Source organism: Colias philodice, chromosome 6, assembly GCF_061535455.1.
Source record: "Colias philodice isolate Cphi_HAF_F1 chromosome 6, ilColPhil1 Martin Lab GWU primary, whole genome shotgun sequence".
In the NCBI taxonomy this organism is placed as follows: Eukaryota; Metazoa; Arthropoda; class Insecta; order Lepidoptera; family Pieridae; genus Colias; species Colias philodice.
The window spans coordinates 3,209,931-3,227,898 of NC_143091.1; the positions used below are offsets into that span (position 1 = coordinate 3,209,931).

The 17,968-nt window shown below is 33.6% G+C and overlaps 1 protein-coding gene across 5 annotated transcripts in view; it reads right to left on the minus strand.

Annotated features, from left to right (window-relative positions):
• The window catches only part of LOC149487556 (guanine nucleotide exchange factor DBS-like), a 99,684-nt gene that overhangs the window by 70,757 nt on the left and 10,959 nt on the right, over positions 1–17,968 (minus strand). The window contains exon 1 of one of the 5 annotated variants that reach the window (XM_089696101.1): positions 10,586–10,770. The exons of 3 other annotated variants lie outside the window; for them this stretch is intronic. In XM_089696101.1, coding sequence (XP_089552227.1) covers positions 10,586–10,637 — 52 coding nt within the window. In that variant the 5' untranslated portion in view covers positions 10,638–10,770. Of the gene's footprint in view, positions 1–10,582; positions 10,771–17,968 lie in introns of those variants that run through there. One more of the 5 variants, XM_089696100.1, reaches the window with a different exon arrangement.

Consider the following 17,968-nt stretch of genomic DNA (forward strand, 5'->3'; position numbering starts at 1 on the left):
CCCGCATCCCGACTCCATGTTCCATCGATCTAGACACGCGGCAGCGTGTCAAGCCAAGTTCAAGCGAAGAGAACTGGCGAGCAGCGGCCGTGTGTATATTTACACGAACCATTTCGAGCCACTTTTCACCCCCTTATAACTCGAAAACTATTTAAGTTAAATAAACCAAATTTGGTACATATCAAGAGGACCTCGAGATAAACAAGAACCTTAAATTTCATAAATATAGATTAAATAGTTGCGTAGATATTAATGTCCAAAAATCGCAATTTTTAAGACTGACTGACTTATAGACATATACAAAACCTAACCCACTTCCAGATGACCTAGAAAGTTCAAATTTTGTAATCAACTAGGTTATAGTGAGTGTACAAAGGAAAAAATCAGAAAATACTGAATTTATCTGTATTTAATTTTTTTTTCAATGACATTAATTTTGTTTGTATGGAAAAATGGAAAAGTTTATAAAAATAGAAAATATTATATTCCCCATAATAGTGTTAAAATATAGATCAAAACTAATCAGTGGCAGAAAAAAAAATTGAAATCCATCAATAAATGACTGAGATATAGATTATTGAAGTTTACATATTTTAGCGCGAAACATCTGTGGATTCGATGCGCCTCTGACATCACACTCACTCGCGCTAGTATCGCTAGGGCAGATTACTTCGATTGCATGATTTCTTCCGTCACGTCATGGAGTAAGGCGACGATTCTTCTACGACGATCTTTGCATCTTGCCAAAGAAGTTTTACTTCTGACACGTGTGCTCGGCACACACGCTTTTTTCAAACTTTGCCCTTTTTATCTGGAACGGCTGGACCGATTTTGATAGGACTTGCACTGAAAGATAGTAGATGTAACCAAGTAAGAATCTAGATACTAAACTTAGGCAATAGCCTGAACAGTTATACAAAAGTTTTTAAATAATATATTTTTATTGTTAATTAATACCTATTCTTCATCTTGACGTGTGTAAGATTAATTAATGCAATATAATTATTAACAATTAGTGTATTATTATTAATATATTACTAATTAATAAATGTTTATTGATTGCTTATGTTTGTGGATTTTTAATAAATAATTCACAAAAAAACATCTTTGTTTCTCTTAACTCCTGGGATAGATTTTGACGCGCTTTGATTTACACACATTTTAAATTTTAAATATGGAACTCGCCGCTCGCCGCGTACCTAGTTCGCGGCACTCGCGGCTTAAAGAAGTATGCGTTAAACTTTGATTATATTAATCAAAGGCGTTAAATTCACACTGGCTGTTTAGAAAATCATGTCATTTCTTAAATTAGTTTTATTACATAAAACTCTTTACAGCTGAAAGCAGCATTTTCTACTCATTAATCAGATCAAAACAACACTACTTTCCGAGTAGGAGAAATGAAAAATCATATTTCACCTCTATTACATCTTGTATGTAGAAACATGTAAGAACAACATTACCAATACTTAGCTTCGTTTTGTAGCGATTATTTGTCTGTTTTAAAAAATACCATAATAATAACATAAGCTGGGAGTACCTCCACGCGGTGAAGGCGGTAACAGTTCAATAATGGCTAAAACTCCCGTTTTTCTTATAACTTATAATAGATAGATGCCTTCGGGCTTATGTTATTTTGTGGTTTACGTATAACTATTTGGAAGTAGCCTACCCGGTAACGCAGGGGAGCAGCCAACTAGTTTCTATACATCTTCGCAGTTCAGGTACACGTGATTCTAAATTCATAAAATAAAATTGAAAAATGAGTCGTACAATCGAATTATTGGTGGGTGACACACAAGTGTTACACCAAATAATTCAAATGCCTCCCGATGGCAGCTGCATAATGAATGGGCAATGCGCGCTGACATTTCTAACGTACAGGAAAATATAGAAAATAATGTTAAAAAAACCATACAGCGAAAACGCAAGAAAAAATAAAAAAAAATCGTTTATAAAAAGCATTAAATACATAAATTAAATCAAATTTACAAAGTAATTTTCTGTACAAAAAGTAATGATATCCCAACAAAAACATAAATGTAAAAATTGGAGCCAAGTTCAACCGTCGACTTGCCGAAAAAAGAATTGAGATAAATTTTGGGGATGTTGTTATAGATACAGTAGATATCATTATGTATTATGTTAAGTAGACGATACAAATCCTCGTTTAAAAGTACATAGTATTTTAGTTTATTACCTTTAATTATAAATTATAAAGTATTTGCTGTTCCCGTAAATACACACAAATAACAATCCGAAGCAAAAATATGTCATAATAGAATGTTTAAATTACTACTACTAGTTCACATTCCCTCTATTTTTACTTTAAGTCGTATCTATTTCAATCTATTAATTATAAACACGTGAATGGCCTTTGCTTATGGTGTCCTACATGGTAAAGCTGAGCATTTTCTTGGTTTCTCATGGATTTATTTTTCACTAGCGGTCCGCCCCGGCTTCGCCCGTGGTACATATTTACGTTTTCTCTACATAAAAACCATCCTCGTACTTCAAGGAATATAATAAAAAAAGAATTATCGAAATCGGTTCAGCCGTTCTCGAGTTATGCGCTTACCAACACATTTTGCGATTCATTTTTATATATAAGAAGATTATACAATTAACAAAGGAACTATGGGAGTAAACTGTCTAATGATGTTTCCTGAATTTCTTCTCATGTCAATATCAATTTCTCTGACCAATTTAATTAAAAGTGTTAACATGATATTTAACCATGTTTGTCTCGTGCTGTATAGCACTTGTTAAGGTATTGAAATTCTTATCTAAATAACATATGCAGATAAATTATCAAGTACCACTGAGATAAAATATCTCAAAAAGATTGTTGAAGATAAGTTTGAAAATATGACTAACGATATAAAACGTATCTGAACATGAAAAGAATCCTGTCCACATACGCCACAGAAAATCCTTCAGAGAGAGCTCAAAGTTGTATTTTGTTTACTCGAATAAAGTTTTATGATTCTTCTTCCTGCACTCAACTGGTATATACGCAATAGCATTGTACACTGAAGTATTCATCGTGAAATGAGAACTCCATTTTCTAGTACGTTTTAGCTGCATCAGCCACTTATTCATCTCGAGGGATATGTAGTTCATTTAGTTCAGCACGTTTCACTACTTAATATACAATTAACTGCAAATTTCAGTGTGTTCCGATGAAATTAAATATTTGCGTCACTGATGTGTGATTGATTACTGGGTATTTTAACTTTTAGTAAGCTACATTTCGTCATAGCACATGCTAATAGATTAACAGTCTAGTTGTTATTTTAATTGCCTTTATAGACCGGACTCTCAGTGGAGTTTCGTTTGCTAAAATAGCTAATTCTTCTTTGTATGCCATATTTAATTACCGGGGTGGGGAGAGGGGGACCACAAAACTGGTTGGCAACATCTGTCTATAGGATGTCTGGGATCTATACAATATATATCAGAAGTCAGATTTAGGTCCGCTATTTTTGCAAACGAACATCTCCTTGGAGCCTGCTCTATTAATAAGTATTACCTACGATCAACCACTCTGGACTTGCTTATCCAACATTTCACTGTTTCTAAAGAAGTTATTTGTACTAAACGTTTAAGTGTATAGATTCAAGACCATTTTCTAGATTTCATGTCAGTTCAAGTGGTATAATTTACTTAAACAAAAAGTCACCAAAACTACTGTGAGAAACAATCTACTATTAGTATCAATCTAAGTTTAATTTTTTATCAAAGAAAAGGAAATAAAGGTACGTTCATAAATACTTTACATTCATTTACATTCACAAGTGTCATATGTGATCGCAAGGCAGTTTCTTTAATGACAAGTGTCATTAGTGCATGCGAAAGTGCTTCACTTTCTCGGAGAACACTTTAAGGAAATATTTTCCACCTTCGCACGTTCGACACTCAAAATATTTCAGTAATCGTCATTGATTTTACATTATTTTATGATTGCTTGAGATATATCCTTGAAAAATGTTTCTAAATAATTGTGAGTTTGATCTTGTCCTTATATTTATTCAATACATCGCTTATTTAGGCACTCTAAAACCTTCAAGGGAAAGTGAACAATGAATGTACCTACAATAAATGAACATTTCAAGATTCGCCTCCGAAACGAATGTACCTATGTAAAACGCACGCCAAAAACTTGAATTTCATGAATAACGCATAACATTCTTGAATGCCTACGCAGAATGTATTTCAAAATTCAAATGAAAAAGAAACGAATAAATCTGGTTTCCTTGGCATTGTCCATAAGGATTTCACATTTTATCAAAATTAATGGAGCGGCAAGATACTCTATCGTCATTCAATGGTTATTACATCAAAGTTAAATCATGGAACCGACAAGGTACAAGCCTATACTAGCTATGCATGTAAACTGTATCCTAATTCCATGGACGCTCATCCCTTTTCTGAAAGCGAAATCATTTTCAATGAGTTGACGTGACGCAAACATCCATTGTTCTTCAACCTTGACAAGTCACTTAACTATGTAATGTGATAAGTATTTAAAATAAGATGTTACAATTTTTCACAGTTTTAGATTTTTTTTAATCGAGTGAAAAATAGAAGTTTACAAAATTCCTAGTTTCTGAACTAGCGTTTGAAGACACTTCAATATTTAATATTCAATTAGGTCACAGTGAAAATGTGCGAAGATTATATTATTATCGACCATTTTTAAAAATATTTTTGAGATTTATCTCCATAATTATTGCTTCTACGTAGAGCGGCGTAAATTATTTATTTTCGCGGAAAGGTAAATATCGTTACTTATTTTTGTTTATCAATTAATTTAACTAAATGGTTCATAAAATTACGCAATTAAGGAAAACTTCCAACTTTTCCCCAAAAGGGACTTTATCACTCTTCGCATTAATATTTTTTTTAATGAATTTAATGCTTGTGAGTTGTGAGATTGACGCAATTTCAGTTTAACCTTAACCACAGAATAGTAGCTAGCTACCTAAACTCTTATTTCCACAGAAACGTTCACCATTTATAAAAACAAGACGATTAATGAATTTACATAGGTATTAGTCAGTTCAATAAAGAAACGAATCTTCAATGGCGGCCAAAGCTGACTTTGACAGATGGTAGGATCATCAAAAAAGAAAATAAAAATAACGTAAATTGATAATTATTTTATTAATTATTTCAAATTGTTTGTTGACAAACTTTTTTGTTATTGTATTTGTGTATTTATATGAATTATCATATTTACGTATACAGAATGTAATAAAATCCCCATAATACTTGTAATAAGCCCATAAAACTGAACAACTTTTCCCAAAGAACATATTTTGTCAAATTCCAATAAAACATTATTTACTTTCGCAAATGCATAATTGTCATTGTAAATTTATGATAAAAACTATTATAGGGAAAATCAAATACATTTTAGTGATTTTATTTTTCCATTTTTTTTTTGCATACCGTACGGCCGTGTGTGAGCGAGAGGGAATGATAAGCGCCGCCATTGAAGATTCGTTTCTTTAAAGAACTAACTTATACACGAGTATTAGCTGACTCGAGTCCCGTTATTTTCCAGTTCCTCATTCGATGATTGAGTCTCAATCCCGAGTAAATTCCAGATGATCAGAATAGTAAAAAGGTCAAATGGTACTTAATATGTACATACTTGATAAAGTATCTATAGGTGTGGTACATTTCTGAAAAAGACACATCTGGTAGTTTTAACTTATCCCGGTCAAAAGACAATATTGCTCGAAATAAATTTGTTATAAAACATCGTTAAATTACTAACATACGGTATTATAACTTCAGTTGTTTACAATAACGTGTCACAAACGACGCTCTCGCATCTCCACATAAAGAGAATATGAAGAAAGAAGACAAAAGTTTATGTACTGAGTCGTGATTAACTTTCCTTTGTAGGTATGCTGTAGCTATACATTTTGCTGTCACTCCACGGCATTGAGGTTAAGGGCAATGTTAAGCTTGAAGGAAATGTGTATTACATCTATTGTTTCCGCATTCATTAAAATGATCTGCAAATGGATATTTTTTTTTTTTGATAATGATTTCAATCCAAAATTATAACTGTAGGTATCTATTATGCTCAATTCACAAACTTTCAACCTAATAATAATATTTTTGCTAGAAACAGATGATTGTCATGAATTAGTTCAAATTATCCATATCGAAACATTGATGAAATAAGACAAACTCATTGGATAGGGAGATTTATAAAATCTTTTAGTTCATCAAACAAATATGATCCACACGTTCTTTTACTCAGTACTCTACCATAGACATAAAGATGTCACAAGAGTTATTAACCTAAAATCTGTGGATTAAGGTAAGAACAGTATAGACAGTACCTAATTATTCCCAGTAGTCGCCAGCGCTGCTCATGAGGGACACTATAATGGAACTGTGCACTTCTGACAATGAAGAAGTTTGAGCCAAAGTTAGTTAGTTATAGCTAGCTTTCACATAGTTCACTGTGTGTTGTCTCCTTTAATAAGGTATATAGATATCACGATGTAGTTCTAGTAACTACAGAACAAATTTGGCGCCAACTGACACGTCTGGCGATAAGAACCTATTCAACAACTACATATTATAATTGTTGACAGATTCCTGGAAGATCTTTAGAATCGTATGAAATGCTCTACTTGGACTATAATTTTATAATTAAACTACTATAACGTCTATCCAAGGTCTATTCTATATTTCAACCGTTTGATATTTTGCTTTTTGTAATAGAATCTGGCGCCTGTCAATAACGAGTTTACGATTCGAACTGTTGATGTCACGGGCTGATGTCGACCTGTCATTGTGATGCACAGATAATATAATTCGACGTTTAATTCATGCAATTAAGCTCTATAATACGAGTATATTTCAAAATCCATGCCTGTGAATGCTGGTGTCCCACAGGGTTGCGTGTTATCGCCTACGCTATTCCTATTGCACATCAATGATATGTTGCGAATACGTGATATACATTGTTATGCGGATGATAGTACGGGTGATGCCGCTTATGCCGGCTTTCCAAATATCTCTCAGGAGCAAGTGGACCAGCACAGGAAAGAACTTGTGTCGAAAATTGAGAAATCGCTAGATGAAATCTCGATATGGGGGCAGAATAACTTAGTTGTGTTCAACCCCTCCAAAACACAAGTCTGCGCTTTCACCGCGAAAAAGAAGCCCTTTGACGTTGCGCCCCAATTTCAAAACACTCTCCTTAAGGCCACGCCTTGCATCGGAATCCTCGGGGTCGACATTGCGAGCGACGTTCAGTTCAGGGGTCATCTGGAAGACAAAGCTAAACTAGCTTCAAAGAAACTAGGGGTGCTCGCAAGAGCGAGACAGTATTTCATGCCAGCTCATCGCCTACAACTTTATAAGGCCCAAGTTAGGCCACATATGGAATACTGCTCTCACCTCTGGGCTGGAGCACCCCAATACCAGCTGCTTCCTTTCGACCGCCTGCAACGTCGAGCCTCTCGAATCGTCGACCGACCCGAGCTCACCGATCGGCTGGATCCGCTAGCACTGCGGCGTGATGTCGCATCACTGTGCATATTTTACCGGATATACAATGGAGAGTGTTCTGATGAACTTTTTGGATTGATACCAGCTGCGCAATTCCACAACCGCACTGCACGACACAAGCTTAAATACCATCCACACCACCTGGATGCGTGGCGTTCGTCTACAGTGCGATTCTCGCGACACTTCTTACCGAGAACCACGCTGTTGTGGAACAAGTTACCTGCTTCTGTGTTTCCTAAAAACTTTGACATGGGCACCTTCAAGAAGAAAGCCTACACATATCTGAAAGGCCAGCAAAACGTTCGCAAAGTCTCCGACAGTGCGAACGCTCATGGGCGGCGACGAACCTCTAGAAAGTGAGTCGCCTGCTCTTTTGTTGGAGCTAACATAAAAAAAAAAAAAAATGAATCTGGCATATAAGAGCACTCTGGATCTGATAGCTGTCGCCCATAATTATTAGCCAAAGTCCAGTGCCGCTCAGCCGACTAATTATATGAAAAATTACTAGCTTATCCTCAGGATGGAAAAAACTTTGAAACCGTGGTTTTTAATTGAGGAGAAGATAAGTTTCGTGAAATGTGAATTTTAATATTGACACTGACATTTATTATATTTTATAATTTATTATTATTTTATTTATTAAGAAGCAAAATTCAGAAAAAAAGCGTAGGTACCTAACTTGTTGTTCTTTTACTTTTAAGTGTTTTTAAAGTTTTGAAACATGAGTATTGAGTAAACTTATGTATTAGTATTTATAGTATAGTAGGTGCATACTCTATTTACACCGTGTTGTGTAGCTAACAACGTTATCATGCTATATTCATAACACGCACTATCAGCTTCTTTTACTAGAACATAATGTTTGATAAAATATATTAATAGCGTAGGCTTCCTCGTGTGAACTGTGAGCTTAGCGAGATAAAACACGTTTAATGAAAATTTATATTAATCGTCCATGTTTTGTATACGTATCAGCAAAATGCGAGCGTTAAATAATGACCCAATATACTTTTTTTAATATATGATATTACAACGATAATGCACCTAAATAAACATAGAAGCTCTTGAACAAGGTATGATACGTATTCCCTTATCAGCCACAATATTTTTTTGTTTAATTTAGGGCCTGATAAATTTGTGAAAATCAATGGAGAGCATCATATCATTAGTATATTTTGTCCGTTATAACAAGTAAACACTTATGAAGCACTAATGGATGCTAATGGTGTCTAATCTTCTTTTTCTTTTATAAAGCTGAAAATCTCGACAGCTTCTTCTATTATTTATAAGGTCCCTGCAATTTATTTTGTCTAAACCTATAGATCCTATGTACTGTGTAGGTACCTATAGACCGAAAAAAGCTTAAAATATTAATTCAAGAGTCAATTTTAATGATGCGATGGTTATATTTTTGTACGCATGAAATATAGGTAGCAATCCAAACAAGATTATGATTTTTGAATTAACTAAATATATTGATAAGTGTCTAGCAGATAATGCATTGTTTGCATCTTGGCGCATGTCAGAAGCTTTGGCCACAAACGGCAGGTGTGTAACAGCCGTTACATTTTTTATTTTGTGGAAGCGGAAATCATATTATTCGCCCTTTCAATGTGTTTAATGCCTCAGTATGTTTGTCCTGTTTTCACGTCAAAACAGCTCAACATATTTTGATGTTCTTTAACAATGCCAAAAAATTTGACCTCAAAGACGTAGGTACTATTGATTTTTTTATCATAGGTAGGTATGTCATACGATAAACTGCATGCAAGCAAAGCCACAGGCAAAAGCTTGTAAAAATTAAAAAACACACGCCGTCATATTATTAAAAAGTAGGTATTTCGTCCGTTAAACCTGTTGAGAATGATCTTTGCTCCGGCCTCCGCACCATGAGTTGGTCGGAAAAACATTATTTGATATTTCTATTAAAATAAGATTTAAAACAATAGAATATTTAGTTGTATTTTTGATAAACCACTTTAATCATAAGATAACACATAAATAAAATAAATAGGTGAATTAATTTGATTATTAATATTTTTCACAAAATTTTTTTTTCTTAAATTATTATTATGTAAATTGTAAATGGCTGTTGCATCAATTATTTTAATGATTACTTAATTATATGATCATAAAAAATGTTTTACGATCACAAATAAATTAATAGGCAATCATATCATCAAATGTGATTATTCAATTGGAAAGTAAATAGAATTTGCTTGACGATTGGAATATTTACGCTAAGTTTACGCTAATGGCACATAATTTGCATGGTTTTCATTATCTATATAAGTCTTTCTAGGTAGGTATCTCTCGTTAACTTTGAAATAACACCTCTTTAATGCACAATTTATAATATTTTTTATTTGGGAATTAAAAGAGTTTCTTTAGAACGTACCTATTCTTCTTACAACAAATATATGTATTAACATAAATACAAAAGTCTGTAAACAATTAAAATTTATTAAAATGCGCACAAATTCATTTTCAATTTAGCTCTATAATTTGCACCGCATCCCATTTGAGTTTGGTCTCCCACAGAGTAACCTAATAATAAGCCAGGCCTGCAAATAGTATCTATGTTTAGTTATACGTACCTATATGTTCATATTAATTAGAATTTACCTATGTCATACACATATGTTATGTAACTTGATATTATGTAGAGAGTTCGTGTTTAACCTTCATAGTCAGCTAAGTATATTATATTAAATAAGTAAGTACTTATACTTATCATTTTTATGACCAAATACTTTCCAACCATCTACCTACGTTCTTGAATTTTGACTCTGTGTAACCGTTTACCTAACTTAAAATTATTGTATTTATTATTTAACAAGTATGAATGTACTCTTTAATCTTTTACGCCATCATAATATAAGAAGTTGTGTTCATGATAAATAAGCATTTCAAAAACATGATTAAAACCCCCTTTACAGATATTTCATGCAATAAGGTAAATCGCTAGTCACTAGAAAAGCCGGTAAGTAAACACTCATTATGCAGGTACACAAACAATATAGGCAATATAAATACGTGCTACCTCGTCCGAAGATGATTTCCAATTTGTTAGGCACTTCAAAACGTATTTTCATATCACTGGCTGGTACATTCACAACCGTTAACGAACAACCGTTTCCAAATTTAAACGAAATTCAAATACATTCGCGCGCGAACGACTCAATGGCGCACATCGGTTACTACGATGACAGAACGCGGAGTGCGGACTGGCGTTGGCGGGCCGACGTCCTTCCGCAATGGGATGCCCGTGCCTCCCGCGGTCCCGCCTCGCCGGCCTACATCTACTATACTTTGCAGCTATTGTGATGTAATCTCAATCTGCATGTGACGAAAACACCGATTACAATTGATAAACGTCACATCAGCTGCGTCAATGTTTTTGGCAGATGTTTAACGAAAACTTCGAAGCGATGCAGATTCTTTCTTGGGCGTTAATTTTATTTTTGTACCTTTACATTACTTAATTTCTGATTTACAGTGCAAAATAATTTTCCAAAAAAATATACCAATAGGTACTGATAAAATTTTCAAAATATGTATTTATCAATAGTCCATTGAATAAAAAGTTCTAGAGTGCGTGAGTTAGTAACGTAAGATGTTTCTTCGGAAACATGTCAAGAGTCCCTAGGTAATAAACATACTAAAACCCCGGGACACTAGGAGGAGCCCCGGAGTGGGGGGAGGGGGGGAATGGGTCCATTTTTTCATTTTTCGCTTAAATCTCAAAAACGGTACATGTTAGAGAAAAACTTTTAAGAAAAAGTTGAAAGGCAATAAAATTATCTACAAGTTGTACCTACATCATTTTTACCTATATCCTACCGTTTCTGAGTTACACGCAGTAAAAAATGATACTACTACATACCCATTACCCATGTTTATCACATCAATCGATCAAAAAATATTTCTTTCTTCCAAAAAACTCAAATGTGCAACTTGTGACCGGTATTGATAGATTGCTCTTAATTAGGTCTATAATTGGTAAAATAAACACATTCCTCCATGGAAGCCTTTAGGAGGAATCGATTGTCAAAATATTATATTAGGGTAGTTTGAGTTACTGAACTTGATCTTTTTATTTTTTTTCTTCCAAAAAACTCAAATGTGCAACTTATGACCGGTACTGATAGATTGCTCTTAATAAGGTCTATAATTGGTAAAATAAACACATTCCTCCATGGAAGCCTTTAGGAGGAATCGATTGTCAAAATATTATATTAGGGTAGTTTGAGTTACTGAACTTGATCTTTTTATTTTTTTCTTCCAAAAAACTCAAAAGTGCAACTTGTGACCGGTACAGATAAATTGCTCATAATTAGGTCTATCATTGATAAAAATACCAGATTCCACCACGGAGGCGTTTACGGGGAATTGAATTTTATTAGGGTAGTTACGATACTTGAACTTTTTATTTTTTTTCTTCCAAAAAACTCAAAAGTGCAACTTGTGACCGGTACAGATAGATTGCTCATAATTAGGTCTATCATTGATAAAAATACCAGATTCCACCACGGAGGTGTTTACGGGGAATTTAATTTTATTAGGGTAGTTACGATACTTGAACTTTTTATTTTTTTTCTTCCAAAAAACTCAAAAGTGCAACTTGTGACCGGTACAGATAGATTGCTCATAATTAGGTCTATCATTGATAAAAAAAACCAAATTCCACCATGGAGGCGTTTAGGAGGAATTGAATTTTATTAGGGTAGTTACGATAATTGAATCTTTCACCTTTCATGGGATGTAGCTCGAAAACGGCTGCGAATAGAAAGAAATGATTTAGGTGCAACTTGTAGATAATTTTATTGCCTTTCAACTTTTCCTTGAAAGTTTTTCTCTAACATGTACCGTTTTTGAGATTTAAGCGAAAAATGAAAAAAATGGACCCATTCCCCCCCTCCCCCCACTCCGGGGCTCCTCCTAGTGTCCCGGGGTTTTAGTATGTTTATTACCTAGGGACTCTTGAGTCTTGACATGTTTCCGAAGAAACATCTTACGTTACTAACTCACGCACTCTAGACCCCCCTTGGAGGGACTCATTCAATGGACTACAAGTCTACAAAGCGATCGCGTGTTATATTGAACTCGTAATAGGATCGGTAATCGGGGTGACATATCGTGTGACTGAAAAGCCTGTGCTTAAACGATAAAGCAACTAGGTACATACGAGTAAAGAATTAGATCTTTAATTAACTTATAGATTGAGTGCAATCACTCCTATTGCACATAGGTACCTACCTATTCTTTTTAATATTAGTGGATTTAGTTATTATAAGACACATAACAAAAAATATCCAGATCTCGCAGTGCAAAAAAAAATTAACTAAGTACCTATATCGCATAATGATGGTATGCACCAAAAAAATTCTCTGAAATAAATGCCTGTATATTTGGTATTGCCTGATTATATTTGTCTGTGAGCGATAGAAAAAGACCAACTCCATGTCACTAAAATTCTTTAAATTAGACCTGGCAAAGTGAAACGTAGGTATATGTAGTAAATAAGATAGAACGTATATGTACTCTACTCTACGTTTGTTTTTTATTTGGAAAACATTAAAAGTCAGGATAAAAAAAGACGATTGAGTACTAATAATTCAATCTCTCTTAACCTTTACTGCAAGATTGAAATCCCTGAAGCTTAAAATTGGATCTTAAATGTTCGGTAATCAAGAATATAGGTACGTAAAGACAGTAGGTACGTTTTTTTTTGTTAAATTAATAATAATAAGAGAACGGTACATGTATCTAATAGGAACATTTAGAAATAAAATATTTCAACAATTCTATTCTTAAATAAAAAAAGCCTCACTGTAACGTTTTGGGCTTCGGGTTGTATAATGTAAGATAAATAAATAAATTTCTAACATTTAGGTGCACTGTATTTATATTTTGTACTCATCGTACCTACCTGTTTATTTTATCAACAATTAGAACGAGGTATCCGGGAAACTGGTCTAACAATTTGCCTAGTTCAATTTTTTTGCATCTTAAAATTTAAGAAAGTAGCCTTGTACAATGTACCCTAAAAAGTATGTACAAATTTTGTACTTGAATAAAAAGCAACTTCTTACTTCATGAAGGCAATGTAAAATCTGGCCATATTCTCTAGAGTTAGAGTTCTCGTGAGTTTTTGTAATGTTTTGTTTGGCTTCACTGCACTATTTATAACCATAAACGCAAACACCTCTGTACCTAATACCTATTCTATTTAGTTTCCATTAGGATGCGTTCTATCCGCTCCGTTTTATATTACACTAGCGACTCGCCCCGGCTTCGCACGGGTGCAATGCTGAATGCTGATACTAAATACACTACAGAAAAACTGTGAACGTTGTATATAAAAACATAGCGGCCCGCTCCGGCTTCGCACGGGTATAAAATATATACCGCCGCAAACGCTACGTCCCGCAATTTTTTAATCTGTAATAACTTCGAAAATATTCACTTAATCATACGGTGTAAAGGGCCATATAGATCTATATTAAATGAACAATGTATTCAAGGTATTTAATTGGTTAAGGATTAATGCTGTATTGGTTAAAATTAGGGATGTAACGATACCGATACCGATACCGATATATCGGCCGATATATCGGCAAGCCGATATATCGGTATCGCCGATAATAAATCAACCGATACCGATATTTTTAAAGTGAAACTTTTATTACATCGTCTCAAACTTTTTGGTCTGTGTAGCCCATGTCGCGTGTATCGCGGCTGCCGAGTAGGTAAACCTACTCGGCAGCCGACCGTCACGCGACATGCGCTACACAAAGCAGTGTTCGGAACCGTTCGAACAGTTTCACTTTTACCGTGATTTCATAAAACCACACAACATTTTTTTTATTAAATTCTTTCTTTTCTTTTATGTTTTTGCATTGTATTCAATCATATTGTTTTATTTCTGTTTCTGTAATAGTGTTAAGGAAGAGCGGAACCTCCTGACACAAGCATTTTATTTGCTTACTAGGAGTGTTCCAATCACAAATTTGTTTATGTAAAGGAAAGAAATAAATAATTTTGATTTTTTTTAATTTTTAACGTGATAACGTTTTTAAAATCGTTTTAGTCGGGTGACATGTTCATAAACTTGTGTCACACCAAAACCTCACGAGCGCGATCGCAGGTATAACGAGAGAGAGACGGACCGATCTCCCGTTTCATCTCGAGCGCTGCCACTGCATTATGTTATCACGTAAACATCTCGATCGTAAACCTACTTTACAAACAACCAATTTTTTTAATATCAAATAATTCAAAAACCCGCGCCCAATGAACGATGCGGAAGGCCACCCGCGCGTGCGCACTTTGTTTTCTGAAAAAACTCTACCAATAGTAAACTTTTATTAGGTACTGATTGTATGTGTATTACTTAAAGTTTAACTGACTTCGTAAAATAATAATACTAAAATAAATGGTTTTGTTGTTTTTTGATTTGGCATTTTTATTGGGTATCATTTAAGCTATCACCAATTTAATTAGTTTTGTGTTTCTTAAATAATAGGGTTTGTCCTCAAAATAGTAGATCTGTCACCAAAATGTAGTCACCAAACAATGCAAAATCAGTTCCACAATAAATCACCTAAAATCCTGAGATATAAGGTCTAGTACCAAATAAATGTTTTTGTATGTATTATAATGGGTGTGTCCTAATAATTATTTAAGCAAACTAATTTAAAGAGATCACCAATAAATCGTATTATGTTACTAGAAAATTGCATTAAGTTCAAATAAAAAATTAGGGTTGTATCATCGTTTCAACCAAAAGATTCTGCTCCAAGGTTCTAAATTGCCACTGGTAGTATAAATTTTATAAAAAAAAATTTTTTTGCAGAGTAGTAAATAAAACAATTATTAAAGTCAAAATAATCAATATTTATTGTTTAAAATAATTACCACTGAACAATCAGCGCTGGTTTAAAATAGCTGGCTTATGGCTAGCAGAATAGTAGATAAAATACTTAATTAAAGATAAAATAATCAATATTTATTCTTAAAAATAATAACCACTGAATAATCAGCTCTGGTTTAATAGCTGGCTTATGGCTAGCATAATTGTAGATAAAACACTTAATTAAAGTTAAAATAATCAATTTTTAAAGCGCGCCAATTTGTCTCCGCCCCTTTGATCATTTTTTCATTAAAATTATAAATTGATGTATTAAATTGGTAACGAATACTATTAATTTAATATCTGAACGAAATAAAATATTACTACTGTATTGGTGACAAAATATCAAATAAAAAGGAGTCGCAGTCAGGGATCGATAATCGATTTATTTGGTGACAGATCTACCATTCTGAGCACAGAGCTATTATTTGAGTAACAAAACTGTTACAAAACGAAGTTTATATTCATGTAATGCAATATAATTTTATTGGTTATCGATCTCTTATTTGACACATATATTAACATTAATTTGATAATAATTCATACCTGAGAACAATTTTTGTTTATCTGAGAACGAAAACATTTCGTGGTGATAGATCTATTTGTTAGGTGATACAACTTGATGACAAATATAAATTTTGGTGATAGAAAATATAGTTCCCATTTTTATTTAAAAGAATACGATTAACAGTTGTCTCTGTTAAATGTTGGTAACTTTTTATGCATAATTCACTATTTTTTTTTCTACCAAGCCATCGATATCGGTATCGGTATCGGTATCGCCGATACATTACTACAAATATCGGTATCGGTATCGTATCGGCAAAATCATGTATCGTTACATCCCTAGTTAAAATCGCTTCGAAAATTAGCTATTATTTGTCGTAAAAAGTAAATGACAAAAAAAAGTTATTGTGGGTTATCCATAAGAGATAGACATATACCATCGCGGACTTTTCTGTAGACCTTTTCAATGTGTAAAATACTTAGTACATTATTTTGATAAAACTCGTAGGGTTCAGCCTGCGTTTGCAATGTAAGCGGAAAAAATGTAATTTTTTACGAAATCACATTAGAAACCTCGAAAGTAACAGTACTTCTCCACTATTTAATGGATATTATTATACATATAAACCTTCCTCTTGAATCACTCTATCTATTAAAAAAAACCGCATCAAAATCCGTTGCGTAGTTTCAAAGATTTAAGCGTACAAAGGGACATAGGGACATAGGGACAGGGAAAGCGACTTTGTTTTATACTATGTAGTGATTTTATGTGCAATTGTAATTAGAACTCAGTGGGTGGGCGTAATTTCAGATCCCAGGTAGAAAAGTAAAAAAAAATACTGTTAAAATGTATCCATTTGAATCTCATGTTAGCTGTTTGGTAGCCAATACATTCACAATCTAATTATTCCGAGAATATTATTAATTAAATATGTAGTATAAATAATTGATGATTGTGTTGTTTGATACACAAAAGATACATTACATTACATTATGGAATTTTATAGTACATTTTATAGACTTTTCATAATCAAGATGGCAACAATACCTACAGTTAACACAATACCTAAACTGTAAATCTATATAAAACAAATTATAAAACCTATATAGGTACCATACCTCTTCCATAACTCATCTATTGTTTTATATACTTGGAAATGTCGTCGTGTCTTTTCCTGTGCGAATCCAAAGCGATTGTTAGATAGTCTATAAAATTCAGTGGCGTTCGATAGCCGATCCTTTGGGGATAATAGCCGCAGTTACCTTGAGGCCAAATAAGTTGGTCGTTAAAGAAAATGTTATAATACTGAGCTAGCGTAACCATAGTAATGGTAAGGGTCAACTGTAGATAATATCTACTTAATTTATATGACATTATGATTTGTTAAGCAATTTATGGATTAATTAACATTTTTTTTTGAGAATAGGCTGTTTAACATTAATGGATAACAATATTAAAGTTCATGTTTTTACATTTTTAAATTAGTCGATTGATATACCTATGTAGTTACTAATAATACTAGTTTGTAATTTTCACTGAAAGCCCGCTATTCACGTAGGTACTTAATATTTCAATGCTTAGATTATGGATTGGTCTCCGCGCGCGCGCTACGACTAGATGCCGCTTGCGTACTTGAAAAATGCGGCAACTTTTAGTACGCCGAATTCGGCGTACCCGAGCCAGTCGTGTCACAAGCATTGTGTGGAGAGGGCATACCGATAGTTTTTGAAGATTTTGGACAAAACCCGAAGTAAAATGCCTGTTTGTGCCATAAAACTGTGTAAAAAAAATATAACAAAAAATAAGTGAGACAGATCACGTACGATCAGGAATAATCGTATTATTCGAAATTTCACCTGTACTTTAAAAATGTTGTTTACGAAAATACGACGCCATTCAGTGTTGCCGTACTGCATATCCCAAAAAATACACATGGTTAAGGAAATCTTTTAGCAATAATTTGAACTTATTCATAATGTTTTTTCAATACTATTACTAACGCA